At 36.6% G+C, this 15,131-nt stretch overlaps 2 protein-coding genes across 2 annotated transcripts; both read right to left on the bottom strand.

Annotated features, from left to right (window-relative positions):
- Positions 1–4,901: 4,901 nt before the first annotated feature.
- LOC137049146 (plexin-C1-like) lies at positions 4,902–9,449 on the bottom strand. Its single transcript, XM_067427530.1, has 7 exons — positions 9,342–9,449; positions 9,091–9,253; positions 8,135–8,246; positions 7,948–8,041; positions 7,536–7,574; positions 7,241–7,374; positions 4,902–5,881 (listed from the first exon to the last, which is right to left on the bottom strand). The coding sequence occupies exons 1-7, from the start codon at positions 9,414–9,416 to the stop codon at positions 5,698–5,700; spliced, it is 801 nt and encodes a 266-aa protein (XP_067283631.1). The 5' UTR covers positions 9,417–9,449; the 3' UTR covers positions 4,902–5,697.
- Positions 9,436–14,915, bottom strand: LOC137049108 (plexin-B2-like). Its single transcript, XM_067427493.1, has 5 exons — positions 13,602–14,915; positions 13,318–13,443; positions 11,654–11,785; positions 9,567–9,667; positions 9,436–9,439 (listed from the first exon to the last, which is right to left on the bottom strand). Exons 1-5 carry the CDS (start codon positions 14,526–14,528, stop codon positions 9,436–9,438), a joined length of 1,290 nt encoding a protein of 429 aa, XP_067283594.1. The 5' UTR covers positions 14,529–14,915.
- Between the last annotated feature and the right edge of the window lie 216 nt (positions 14,916–15,131).

The following is a 15,131-nucleotide window of genomic DNA, read 5'->3' on the forward strand; positions in this document are numbered from 1 at the left end:
TGACACAGGTGGAATTTTAGTATTTTACCCCCCATGCCCATTTTTTTAAATTAGTTTTGCACTAGGTACACAAATTAGTTCCTCTTAGCACCGTTTGGACAAAAATTGTCCCCATTGAAACCCATTAAAACTACAGTTTTTAATTCCTGGACCATTTAAATAGGCTTTCATTCTGTTGGCAAGGCTTCAAAATTTTAATTCTACTTTTTTAATTTTTTATTCATAAATCATTTTCATAAACTTTTGGTTTCACTTATTAAACTTTAAAACTTAAACCATAATCTGCCATGTGTCCAACCTAAGGTCTGTGTTTCCAATATTATTGTTATTTTTTATTTTATTTTTGTTGACATGGTCATATTTGTCCACTATGGACCTATGTGTAACTTAAAATTGATGCACAGGGGTTAAGTATACATGACATATACTGACAGAAAGTCTAAGTATATTTGGCCTATACATATACAAAATCTTTTTATTTATTTATCTAGATATACTTAAAAGTATAATCAAGTATCCTATTTGGCTTGCAGTTGTATTCACTCCTTTGATTGTAGCCTATTAAATACTTCTTGCACATAATTTTACTGTCTTATAAACTTATATAGTTTGAAAATATTGATTCATAAAGAACACAGATGTTTCTAATTCTGAGTATGTGAATTTAGTCCATAGTAGTGTAGGAATTTACTTCAAATCGACTTAAAGTGTAATTAATGGTATATTTCAAGCATTAAAATTAATACCTATAATACCTAATATAGTAGTTTACTTAAAGTGCAAAAAAATATGAATAGTAAACTATAAGTATGATGTTAAGTTCACTTTAAGAAATTATACTTAAAAGTATACATAGTATACAGTAAAATCCCGTGATGATATTAAAACAAATATTTAAATCATAATTATACAATATATATATATACATTTTTAAAGAAAGGTTTCTGTGAGGGATATGGGACAGAAAATATCTGAATAACTAAAAAATACGCATGATTCCAGAGGTGGACATTAAAGGAAAAGGACAACTCCGGTGAGAAATGCCCCTAGGGGTAAGTAACAGATGGTTACAGACTAGATCGTTCTCTGGGATGCGTTTTCATGGAAAACGAATGTAAAGAGTTTTATCTCTAAAAACAGATTAGCTTATAACACTAGTCTATGGGGCACCGGGTAGTGAAATTAAATCGTTAATACCACTAACAAGGCTAAAAATAGCGTCACACTCTCACAGTAGCATAATGAGGGTCCCTACATGCAAACCGAAGCATAGAGTACTTTGTAAGTGTACAAACAGTTTAATAAGAAGATACATTATAAACACAGCGCATTACGAACAGGTGCCATCTTGGAAAACAGTATTGACTCATTGAGCCATGAACGCTGTTCTAATTGATGAACTGTGACTTGGAATATCATATGGTCCGTTGTTTCCGGAAGAAAACACTGAACGCAACAGAGAAAATAAATAAATAAAAATGTCCATGTTATTACATTTCACAAACTTAATTCCTATCGACCAGCTCACTTAGAACAGCGCTCGTGGATCGATTCGTTGAGACTGTTTTCCAAGATGGTGCCTGTCCGTGAACGCGTAAGGAACTGTCTTTATAAAGTGTCTTCTTATTAAACTGTTTGTACACTTACAACGTTCTCAATGCTTTGGTTTGCATGTAGGGGCCTTCATTATGCCGTGTTAGTGAGAGGCTATTTTGAGCCTTGTTAGTTGTATTAACTAGCGATTTAATTTTACTACCTTGTGTCTACCCTGTGCCCCATAGCCAAGCGCTATAAGCTTATCTGTTTTTAGAGATAAAACTCTTTACATTCGATTTTCATGAAAACGCATCACAGAGAACGATCTACTCGGTAACCATGTGTTAATTACCCCTAGGTTCATTTCTCACCGGAGTTGTCCTTTAAGTACACTTTTTGAGTATCTGTACTTTACTTGAGTATTATTTTTTCTGGAAACTTATGAGTTTGCTTCACTACATTTGAAAGACAAATATCGACGTACTCTTTACTCCACTACATTTCTGTCAAGGTCCTCGAAATTGAAAGTCGTTTCTGTAGCAGCTTTGAAAGTCTTTTTCTTCTTTAAAAGGTGTTTGGGTTTTTGCAGAAAGCCTTTCAGGAAACACTCTTGTAGAGTCATATGAAGGTCAATGATTTCCCAGCATTTTTTGAACGCTGATTTATAGTTTATAGCAAAATGGAAGAAGACGAATGTCAAAATGCTCATTTTGTTGAGTATTCACATAAACAAAGTTGATTATGTCTTAACCACTTCACCTTTGCAGCACATTTTGCATTTTTTTGAGAATTAGGAATATCTGAATTTAAAAGAGCACCCTACCCACATACATTGGAGTAAATTGATAAAAAGGTCTCATTTTACAGAAAACACTCTAAATTTTTACACAGTGGTGGAATATTGCATATATTCTATTGTATCTTTTCTCAATTTTATGATAAACATATATATAAAAATAAATATTTTGATTTATTTTTAATTAATTTGTTATTTAAAAATCTATATTTTTTTCACAGTTTAGTCTACAACCTTTCTGGAAGTTTGTGTTGATTCTATAAATTGGCACTAAACAGAGGATATTTTTTTTTCTTTATCTCCTTCCCAAAAAAAAGTTATTGAGATTTATCTGTCCAAAGTGTCTAATAACTCCATCTGCAATGACATAAACTGGCCACTAGGAAATTGAAAAGAAAGCTCCGCCTCTTCAACTTTGTAAAGTGAGATCTGATTGGTCTAGATTAGAAGCATGATCGACATGTCTATTAAGAGCTGAGATTCTCTGCTTGTTTGTCATATGATGCAATTTGTGATAACGTCATCAAAAATTGCGGCTAACATCGACAATCAAAACTAAGGATAATAAGAGTATTTTTCTGCATCACATGTTTTGATCTGGATATCGGTGACATATTACAGTGTCGTTTGGCCATGCTTGCTGCACAGACATGTGAACATAGTCTCCTTTTGAAGCAAACAACCTAAGGAACAAGCTGATATAGTGTTTGAGGCTAGTAGCTTTACAACAAGTTTGTGATCCGAACAGGAATATGACTCATGTGTTTGCTTGTTCTATGTAATATAAATGCAGAAGTTATTGGGTTATTAAGAAAGCTGAGGTTCTAATCTTGATACCATATATGTCTAGTTTTGTGGTGCCCGAGAGTTATAGATTTCTTAAAAAGATTATGATGATGCAATTTTGGACCCACAGTTGGAGAATATGTGTATGTATGAATGTGTATCAGTGTATTGGATCCGTGCATTCGGCCTTAAAGTGACAGCAGCTTTGTAAAGTGCTTTGTAACTTTTATACAAGTATTTAAATGAGTTTAAGTTAGTCGTATGCTAGTATGTCAGATGGAGCATCACTGACTGGCTTAAACCATGATGACACAATGTGCATTTATACAACAATAATAAAAAAAAAATGCTTAGACATAAAAAAGGAAATTTACTATATGCTATATGTATGAATTTTGCACAACATTTGGAGGCTATTATTATGTAGATAAACTGGAACCACCATTCCCCCTTTAAATTTACCCCCCATCCCATTTCAGCCCTGATTATAATATAAATACAGTCAATAAAAAGTCCTTACAATGACAGAAAAACAAACATACATATGTGTGAAAGCTGATCTGGGGTGCTTCTCCCATAAAACGACGTAAATCACTGCTTAATTACCATAGTGCATTGCATCGTCGTTGAAGAAATCAAATAGCTAGTCATGTTTTCTTAAACCGTATTGTCGCAAATCGCAACCAAGTCGTTCAGTCACGTTGGTTGATGATGTCACGCAGGTGGTGGAGTAATAACTGCTTTTAATTAATTATTTTGAGATTGAATTTGTGCTAGATCTTTTGCTATAAATTATGGACATGGCACCTGAGTGTTACAGTACAGAAGATATGGAGACAGGAGGTAAATCAAACAGGTTTCATTAGTGAGAACTATCAGAGTGAACTGAAGTGCAAGTGAGTGACTTGGTTAAAGTGCAGGGTCAACGTTGAAGGTTTCAGGGTTGACACTGTTTGTGCACTTGCGGGTGACTATCGCTGAAGCAGACCGGATGGCGGTGGTGAAGACACTGACCACACACACGCTGGACACAGAAACACATTGAAGACTAGGAAGTATTCTCAGGAGACAGGTAAGTACACTCTAAAAAATGCTAGACTAAAAACAACCCAAGTTGGGTTGAAACCCAGCAATTGGGTTGTTTTAACCCAGCGATTGGGTTGTTTTAACCCAGCAATTGGGTTGTCTTAAGCAACATTTAACCCAACCGCTGGGTTAAAACAACTCAACTGCAGGGTTAAAACAAAATAGTCCATTTTCAACCCAACTTGTGTTGTTTTTAACCCAGCCTTTTTTAGAGTGTAGCATCGAGGGAGTCCTTGAAGTAAGCAGAAGGGTTAATACCTTTCACAAATGAGACCGGACAGTGACTGAGTTTGTGTAGCTGTGTCTCATTTCAGAAGGCTGCGTCCTCCGGAGGTCGCATTCGAAGGCTGCATACGTCATAAGGCCGTCTCATTTCAAAAAAGTGAGTAGGACACTCCAAATGCGTCCTTCTTTCACAGGAATTCGGAGTGTGCATGAGGTGTATCCTTCACGGCTGGAGATAACCCACAATTCTTTGCGTCTCCGTTAACAACCGTCATATTTTTTTTAAATATTATATGAAAAAACGGCACCACCGCCAGATATACATGCGAGGGTAGGTGTGGTGTTTAAAATAAGTAGGTCAAGCTTTTTTTGTTGTTTTTTTAAGCTCTATCACCTCAAACAGATGGTTTTGGTAAACAGGATTACAACTGTTTAGTGCATTTTAAACGTTTAGAACAGTACATTGCAAGAAACATTTCATAGTCATTTTCAAGTTATAAATAATTTTCATTCATATAACTGGCGTGAGCGTGCAACGAGGCTGAGCTTGTTGGCATAGCAACGTGATACTTCCTGCCTGTGTGTCCTACGAAGGACGTCTCGTTTAATTCTGATTGAGGACACTCCGTATACTGCATCCTACAGAGGACGTGTCCTCCAGAGGACGCAGCCTTCGAAATGTAACGAAATGAGACACAGCTTGTGAGTCTGCTGTTGGTGATTTCCGATGATGATGAACTGCAGGTTTGCGGTTAATACTCTGGTGAGAGCGTGCGCTGTGATTCGGTGACGTGGGAGCCTGGCGTGTCTGTGACACTGAGGACTAATTCTTCATTTTCTCAGTTACTTTGCTTTATTTCAATATTCAATCATAGGATCGTTCTTATGTACTAGAGCACATCCGCACATGCACACTCTTCAGAAAAGTTGCTTTAAATCATTTGACAAATTAAAATACATAACTGACATTTGTATGTATTCGAAATAAAATATATAGATTGTATAAATGTCAGCTTGCTTACTTTGCTCAAGATAAGGATTTATTAAGTCCACATCTCATGCAAACAAAAAGCTCTTCTTCTAACCACAGGCCGAGATCTGTCGTTGCAACCACACAAGATTGCAATGCTGTTTGCGAACGTTCGTTGGAACTATGGTTTCGGGAAACACAGACTGGTTGAACTATGCTGATAACGACGGAGGTTGCGATCAAAGTTGGCTAACGATGCTTTTGGGAAACGCACCCCTGCCTGTGGACTGAAATACTCTTACCCTCTCCAGGAGACTTTGGGCTGTATTCCTGTACAGCTGGGCTGAGAACTGTAAGTGATGATGATGTTACCATGACAACGCTCATCAGGAGTAACAACACACACTTTCACTGTTCCTTTAGTTCCACTGGGAGGAATGTGGAACCTTAAAGTGTCACTGGAGCGATCAAACAGTGGAGATCTGAAGGAAACATTTATGACAAGATATACAGTATAATTTATCTCAATCTACACAGAATCATAAATACAACTAGACTGTGTAAACCCAGCTGATCTGCCGGCGATTTGATTTCACCCTGCGGCTCAGGCTGGAAACATATCAGACTGTACATATTTCTGTCCTGCTTCTGTTACGAATAACCAAATAACACCAAATAACAAACCGGCTTATCCACCTGGCACACTATTGGCGGGTTTAACACAATGACGGATAGAGAAGCGATGGCTTGTTGGTCTGATTTGTTGAAGAAGGACTATCCAATTGCGTACAAAATTATTTTAACTATGCACATTGATCACATCTCTTATGCAGTAGAAAATACAGAGCAAACTCCTCAGACCAATGTTCAGTCTTAAGATTGTAGCCTCGAAGCTGGGCGAACTTAAGTCCCACCTACAACATTTGAGGTTGGGGACTTGATCCGCTGTGGAGTAACTATGCTCGAAGAGGAGTTGTTCTAATGAATTCTGCACTCTGTGCGATTATTCAAAATCATTTGCGAAGTGTTCGTCAGACTTCAGACTGCACGAACATCATCCCCGATGTAAGCAATGTCACACTGTACACTCTAAAAAATTCTGAGTAAAAAACAACCCAATGTTGGATCAAATATGGACTAACCCAGCAGTTGGCTTGTTTTAACCCATCGATTGGGTTGTATTAAGCAAATATTTAACCCAACCACAGGATCAAAACAACCCAATCGCCCAATAAATAACCCAAATTGCTGGGTTAGTCCATATTTGACCCAACATTGGGTTAAAACAACCCAGCATTTTTTAGAGTGTAAGATCTCAGTTGTCATTAATGTCAGACTGTACGATAGTCAAGGTGCGCTAAAAACAGACGCACACAAGAAAAATCATTCAGAGTTTTATATCATCAATCAATGACGCTCTCGGTGACAGTTAACTGCATTACACGTGGGACTGAAATGGTGGCTACAAAGAAATCTCTAGCCATCCTTTTGGTCATAGTTTTTCTTAAAAAACCGAGATATTTGACTTTGGACAAAAATATTTGTTAATTTTCCTGAATGAGATTCAAAGATCAGAGTCCGTAAAACTTCCCACTACTGCTATTCGTCGCTCAAAATACGTCACTTACTCCATTGCTCTGATAGGTTTTAGATCTATCCAATTGAGTGCAGAGGCATTTTCTTTCCTGGTTCCATATTAACATGCCCCAATAATCACACCCCAATTGAGTATTAACAGACTCATATTCTGAATAGAGTATGAGGACCTCAGGCTAAAAGATTGTGCTTGATCTGGTGATAGCCAGACAAAAATACAATTACACAAACACACAAAATCTCACACTTTAGAAATACAGTCCATATCCCCTTGAAAATGGATTTTTGTGACAGATTCCAGGTTCCTTCCTCTCAGTAAAACGTTGTTTCTGCCATGGATAGAAACTTTGCTGGGCTCCAGAGAGAGAATCTCTGGCTCCTACAGGACACAAAGGGTCATCATGCAGACAATGACACGAAAAAAAAACACTGTATGATATAGCACGGTATATAAGTGAGTGCATTTTTTTATGAGATGCAACAAAGTATATTAAAGGATATTGTAAAAATTAAATGTTCAGTACTCAGTATGACACTTACTTTATAGACCTTGTCTGAGAATAGATCTTTACATGCATCCTAAAAACGAGAAAAAGATAGAAAACTCTTAAGAGAACAGTTCATTTACTTCCTCACTTCGATTTAGTCAATGCAATGATAATTCTGCTATCTACAATAAATTGAGTGTAAATAGCCTGCTTTCTTCGCAGAGGCCAACTCCGACCACCATTTTCTGGTTGAGCTAGACAACATTAGGAAAGAAATTGTGCTGATAACAGAAGTACTGGCGCCTTTTTAAAACCCATTCTTCTTACCTTTCCCATCGCATGTCAGCTCAAAGTTGCGCAAATAGCCGCTTCCATAAATGAATCATCTTGACTCTTTATGAAGATTGTAATTTCTCAAAAAGCATATAATAAAGCATTGGATTGTAGGTTAAACAGTGTCTCACCTGTATGAGTAACTGTTGCCCTGGTCCAGGTTTCCAATCACAACTCTGAGAGGAAGAGAACCACTGACACCCTGACGAGATACACTGCACACACCTGCATTAATTCATCTTACAATGTGACTGAAATGTGTAAAACAATTTATAGCATTTTAAATAAAGCATCTATTTTAGGCTGTGCAGTTCTTACTGTGTATATAAAGAATTTGGTGAATTATTAGTGATATTCAAGCAGTTCCTCAGCGTCAGCGTCTCTGTGATATCCTGATAGTTAATAGTAGCTTCAGCTGAGACATTTAAATCTGAACGGATTACAAAAAAAAAACCATTGGTGTAAAAATGCTTATTACATCTGTATATAGCCTAGTTATTAATAATTTTCACAAAAATAAACACAGGATTTCCCACACTGATATTTACTATATGCATTTGCCATTCTATCCAAAGTGGCTTACATCTATAGATAAACTATATTTTATTTTCTCACATTTGTCAAATAAGTTTAGCTTGTATATCTTTATCTCGTAGATTTGTTTGCGGCTTCAGATGTGTCATGAGGCTTACATGGTTACAGTTGCTGAGAAAGTGAGAGGAAATAACTCTTTGAAATTAGATGTGTGGTTATCTGTAGCTCATGTTTGGTGAGCTGTGTTCATAGAACTTCAGTTAACACTTTATTTTAAGGTAGTTACACATTACTACATGAACTTACTAGTAATCACAGTAAATTATGCATAATTACAAGTAACCCTTAACCAAACCCTAACCGTAAGTGCATGTAGTTAATTAATATTACTCAGCACTTATTTAGAATAAGTACAATGTAACTACATCATCTTAAAATAATAGTGTAGCAGAATTTAATTTCCTCCCTACAACATTATTGTATTGCATTGTAAGTTTTCGGGAAGGGAGATAATTGTATTACACTGTATTAGGAACTGGAAGTTGTTTGAATTGTCTGTGGTGAAAAGGTCAGGTTGTATTCATATTGAGAATTTCTACAACATAGTGTACTCTTGTTAATACATATAAGTACAGTTAAATATACAGTAAAATGTACTTTTAAAATATAAAGTACACTAAGTGCACATTCAATACAATTAAGCAAACAACTACAATCCAATGCACTGACGAAGAACCAACCTTTTAGTTGGTGTAGTCGGTGTTCAGAAAAAGTACAGGAGCAGTTTGGGAAACCTGCAGTCAGATCAGAACCTTCACACAGATTCACATTTCCTGTGGTGAAGGAACATGAGAAGGCGGGACTTTCTGTACTCTCCAGACTCAGGGCGAGATGTAACGTAATCTGTTTAGAAGAGGGTATTGATATGTCAATAGGAATATGTTGTCAAAGCAATAACAAAGTGTGATATTTTATTCAAATGTAATAATACCTTTCTGGACAATTTGTCAGACCAAGCCTGAAAAGAAACCAGAGGTTCATGAAGTGAGTCTTTTGGGGTGTACATCCATGAAGATTTTAAACATTCATCTTGGGTGGAGCATCTAGACAAGCAGAAATATATCAAGTTGTTACCAAGTTGCATCATGCTGGCCATGTTACTGTTTTTTAGGAGCTAGCAAATTAAATTAATAAGTGCAAAAGATATGAATCTGACCTCTTTGTGTTCACACACCAGCCGCAGAGAGGATCCAGAGCAGCTCTGCAGCCTTTCAGAGGGCTGAATTTTGCACACTGAACCACAGAAACTCGTCTGAGCTACATCAAAGACATAAGAAAAAAAATCACCTCTACCAAGATGCATTTAAAGTACATTTATTTTACACTTAGTATAGTACAAAACCATTAGCATATTTACTACCAAATCGCTTAAGACATACTGATATAAATATTACCCATAGTAGGCCCACTTAGTGCACCATGCATATTTCTTAATACTAAGCCTTTAGGTTTTTCACACCTTTGTTTTAATATTACTATTAGTATGGATCATATCATCACCGTATAATATCAGCATTTAAATGTAAGATATTTAAAGTGTAACTTGAGTATACTTGCAATATATATAGCACAATCAAATATACTTTTTTATATATATTTTGTTACACCTCAGCACTACTTCTAGATAAATAAAGTACATTAATTACAAAATGATTTGTTGCATTTTAGCAGACTTTTAAGTACAATTTAGTAGACCAAAAGTACAGTTGCAGGGTATTTATTCAAATGTAAATGTATTTACTTAGCATAAAATAAATATTCCAAATACATTTTGGAATATTTATTTTTCACTAGGATAGAAAGCAATAAAACATCCACTATTGCATTCCAACGACTTTTCAAAATAATAATAATAAACATTACAGCAGTCAGAAGAAATAAAGTTGTCAAACGTACAGTTGTTCCTTCAGCAGCTCTATTAAAACCCATTGCAGCAGTGTTAGTTTCTTAATTTAATGTCAGGATGATATAATGTTAGGTATGGTGACATAAACATGCATACATTAGTTAATAATTATGTAAATACAGCATCATGTAAAAAGGTGCCATATGCGTCACACATTTTGCTTGAACAAACAACAAAAAATAAATATATACAGTGGGTATGGAAAGTATTCAGTCACCCTTAAATTTTTCACACTGTTATAATTGCAGCCACTTGCTTAAATAATTTAAGGACATTTTTTCTCATTAATGTACACACAGAATCCCATATTGACAGAAAACAAAGAATTGTTGACATTTTTGCAGATTTATTTAAAAGGAAGAACTGAAATATCACATGGTCCTAAGTATTCAGACCCTTTGCTCAGTATTAAGTAAGCAATTTTTTTTTGTCTAATACAGCCATTATTGTCTTTTTGGGAAAGATGCAACAAGTTTTTCACACCTGGATTTGGGGATCCTCTGCCATTCCTCCTTGCAGATCCTCTCCAGTTCTGTCAGGCTAGATGGTAAACGTTGGTGGACAGCCATTTTCAGGTCTCTCCAGAGATGCTCAATTGTGTTTAAGTCAAGGCTCTGGCTGTGCCATTCAAGAACAGTCACGGATTTGTTCTGAAGCCACTATTTAGTTATTTTAGCTGTGTGCTTTGGGTCATTGTCTTGTTGGAAGGTGAAACTTCGGCCCAGTCTGAGGTCTTGAGCACTCTGGAGAAGGTTTTCGTTCAGGATATCCCTGTACTTGGCCGCATTCATATTTCCCTCGATTGCAACCAGTCGTCCTGTCCCTACTGCTGAAAAACACCCCCACAGCATGATGCTGCCACCACCATGCTTCACTTTTTGGATTGTATTGGACAGGTGATATTTTTCTCCACACATACCGCTTAGAATTAAGGCCAAAAAGTTCTATCTTGGTCTCATCAGACCAGAGAATCTTATTTCTTACCATCTTGGAGTCCTTCAGTTGTTTTTTTTAGCGAACTTTTATGTTTTGCACTGAGGAGAGGCTTTCGTCGGGCCACTCTGCCATAAAGTGTGCTTCTGCTTCTACTTTTTAATACATTTGCAAAAGTTTTTCCTTTTTAATAAATTTGCAAAAATGTCAACAATTCTGTGTTTTTCTGTAAGTGTGGGGTGCACATTAATGAGAAAAAAAATGAACTTAAATGACTTAACCAAATGGCTGCAATAGAACAAAGAGTGAAACATTTAAGGGGGTCTGAATACTTTCCGTACCCACTGTATATATTAAATGTTGAATACCACTTTTTTATCAACTGCACAATTCTAAACCCTTACCTCTTTCCTCAGAGCAGTGTAGATATGTTTGAAATCTGGATCAAAGTGCATTCTGGGAAACAATGCTCGTTCATCATCAGATTTGTACAGCACTATTGGACAGTCTGGTGTTAATTTCTCATCCAAAACCAGCTAGAAAAACAAACAGCATCATTATACAAACTTTATTCAAATTAAATCATTATATGATTGTTGTGCTTTATTAAAGCTACACTATCATTACACTATGTAACTTTCCCGTCCGCTAGAGGGCGCCTATTCAAAACAAAGGTGTAGTTTGATGACGCCAGGTTTGAACGTAGACTCTTGGGACATGTGGTTTCTCACAGCCAGTGAAAAGAAAAAGAATCAGGATAGGACTCAGGCAGAAATCATGTTTATGGATGCGATTATTAAAGTTACTGTAGTATGAAGCAGAGCAGGGCCGAGTGTTGAGGGAGCTGAGCAAGGTGGCTGGACCGAATATGCACAACACACGGCTCACGAGCAACGGGACTTTTATTATGATGGGACACAGTCGCTGGCGCCATTTCCGCTTTTCCGGTCATGATTATGAGGTGATGCAGCTCTGTTTATCATATCAGATACATGTAAGTGTGTTTGAAATTATGTTATGACGTTACGGCTGCTGTGAAACTTGTTGCACACTGCTAAGAGTAAAGCGTTTCTGCCAAATAAAACCGGAAACCGAGGTTAACGCAGATATGACGCAATTGACAGGCGACTCCCTTAGATGTCCCGGCTCCCTGATTAAAATAGCAATTTTCTTACAATTTACAAATAGTTGGAAACATTTGGGATATTGAAATAACTCAACTGAACAAAATGTATAACACTGGCCTGGTGGTGTTGGGATATTTTACTGCAAAAATCCAACATAGTGCACCTATATTGTAATTTATTCATGTCACAGGTCATTGCTAAGATATTAAATACTACTGTATGATTATTCATATATTCCACAAAAGTGCTCAAGAAACTAAGTTTGGGTTATGGCGATTTGAGACACTTGCTGTTCTTAACAATAGTCTTCTTTATAATGCACAAGGCTAATAATGTTATCTCGAGAACAGACTTTTAATATAAAGACAAAAAAAGTATTTACATTTTTTATTTTATTTATTGATCATATTTTTTTCCTACATAGATTCCACATAGGTTTAATATATGGGTAGTTAAAATTTAAAGCACTATTAATCAAATTTTATAATAAGAATTTTATGCATGTTGTTTTATGTCATATTAATCAACAGGACCGTCTGCATATTTAACCGTCTGTCCAAATCTGATTAATATTTCTGATGATTAATTTGTTTATGCTTATCTGTTGCCAAGTTACCAAAGTGTTATCAAGTTACCATTGTAGAGATTAGTGTTCCTATCAGCTAAATACTGCTAAAGACATTATGTTATGGAATATGTGAATGGCCAAATCCACAGAAATAATTATTATTCAGGGGAAAGAAAACGCTTATTGTGTTATAGGCATATCATATTAATGTCATACCAATTTTTCCTCCTCTAGAATCCATTTTCAGGGCCATGTGAATTAATCCCCCACAAACACACAGACCAGGTTTGTAATAACATGAAACTTACTTACAGCCTTATTTTATCTACAGGGGATGGTTTTTCAAAAATGAGTGAAGAGTAAGATATGAGACCTTTATCAGTTGACCATCACTGGTTCCTATGAAAAGCACTATCCAGGATCCACTTCTAACTGCTGCCACTGATGACATTGAGCTGTACTTGAACACCACAGACAGCGGCTGAAGTTTACTGCCACTCTATAACACAAAAATAAAATTATGAGTTAATAGTGAAATTAGGTATTGTCATGCAATATATTATATACAATGCTACAATTATTATACTCGAATCAATAAAACTACTTAACATTTGTAAAAAGCATGTATATTGTGCACATGAATGCTGATTTTCCAACCTCAGAATCACATGTTTCACCAGGAGCGCAGAAATCCTTCACTTTGCCTTTAACTGTACTGATGTCGTACAGAGCCAGCGCGGTGTTCTCCGGATCCTGCTGGTCCTGCACACTGAACACACCTGCCCAAATAACGGCGCTCACTGAGGGAATAACGGTGGAGGCGACGAGCACTGGACGAGCTTTATCACTGCAGCACTGTATCGTTACAGCCTGAAGGGATTTGTAGATATCTGTCTTTTTATCTTTAGAGCTGTCCATCCACAGGACGTGCACTTTCCTCTCCGAGTCAGTCTTTGCATTGAGAAATAAATACAACTCTGATGGAGAAACTCTCTGGAATCCGTCAACAAACTCCACATCTCTAGCGGTGCTCTGGATGAAGAGGGTTGATCCGTCATCTATGTTAGAGAAAATCCCTCCAACTTGAGACTGTAAAGTGTTCCACAAGCTAATAACAGGATACGGAGATTTTCCATCATCGTCCTTTTTCCCATCATGGTCCTTTTTCCCAACCAAAAGGTACCTACTGTTACCTGTACCTGTTATGAACACAACAGATTTCTCATTCTGGGTCGGTCCTACAGATATACCACTTTCATAGTAAATACTCTTTGTAATGTCACTGAGGTCAAGAACTTCACAGTATCCATCTCTAATGGTCCCACAGGTTATCAGGGTGTCGTTGTCATCAAAAGGCACCAGAATGTTGACTGTATTTTGATGAGTAGCATTAGTGATGTCCTTCCTCTTCTCCTCAGAAAGATCGAGTCTCATCTGATGAAGTTGATGGTCAGTAAGAACGAACAACTTACTTTTACCAACTACAAAGTCCTTGATGTCTCCATCAAAGTTCACCACATCATCACAAATGCAATGTTTCAGAAGTACAAGTACTCCAAGTAAGTATCCTCTCATCTTAAACATTGAATGAGCAGTTGTACAGGCCTTCTCTTGTCACTGATCAACTGCGCTCAGATGCGTCTGCTGGGGAAGTGAGTGGAAGTGAAAGCAGTTCTGTGAGAGGAAGGCGCGGGTCTAAATGCTACAGAGAAATCGTAGCCTGCTTTCTGAAACATGTATTAACTATGCAAAAAGTTACTTGAGTAAAAAACAAACAAAAAACATCTGCGTTCATTTGTATACCAAAGCATAAGTTAAAAAGTTGAATAGGCTTAAATGTTTTAGAAATTGTCAAATGATATCAAGGTTTTTTCTCCACACAGTTTGTAAAACAACTTGTTTATTAATAATATTCATATTATGGTTATGATTCCTGACTATGTAAGGCTCTTGAAAAAATAAGATAGGCCTACAAATCATACCGGACACAAATATCACACACTTCACAGATGATAGAAAAAGCAGACCTTCATTTGTAGCCTACAGTATCTGCAGAAGGAAAGTAGGCTATAGCTTAAGCCTTTTAGTTTTAGGGCATACTGCATCTTCTTTAAACTGAATATCATTATCATTTAACTCATCAGTTCATGCAACACAGTCTGGCATAATAATGATAATGATGATGAC

The sequence above is a fragment of the Pseudorasbora parva genome, chromosome 20 (genome assembly GCF_024679245.1).
Source record: "Pseudorasbora parva isolate DD20220531a chromosome 20, ASM2467924v1, whole genome shotgun sequence".
Classification (NCBI taxonomy): domain Eukaryota; kingdom Metazoa; phylum Chordata; class Actinopteri; order Cypriniformes; family Gobionidae; genus Pseudorasbora; species Pseudorasbora parva.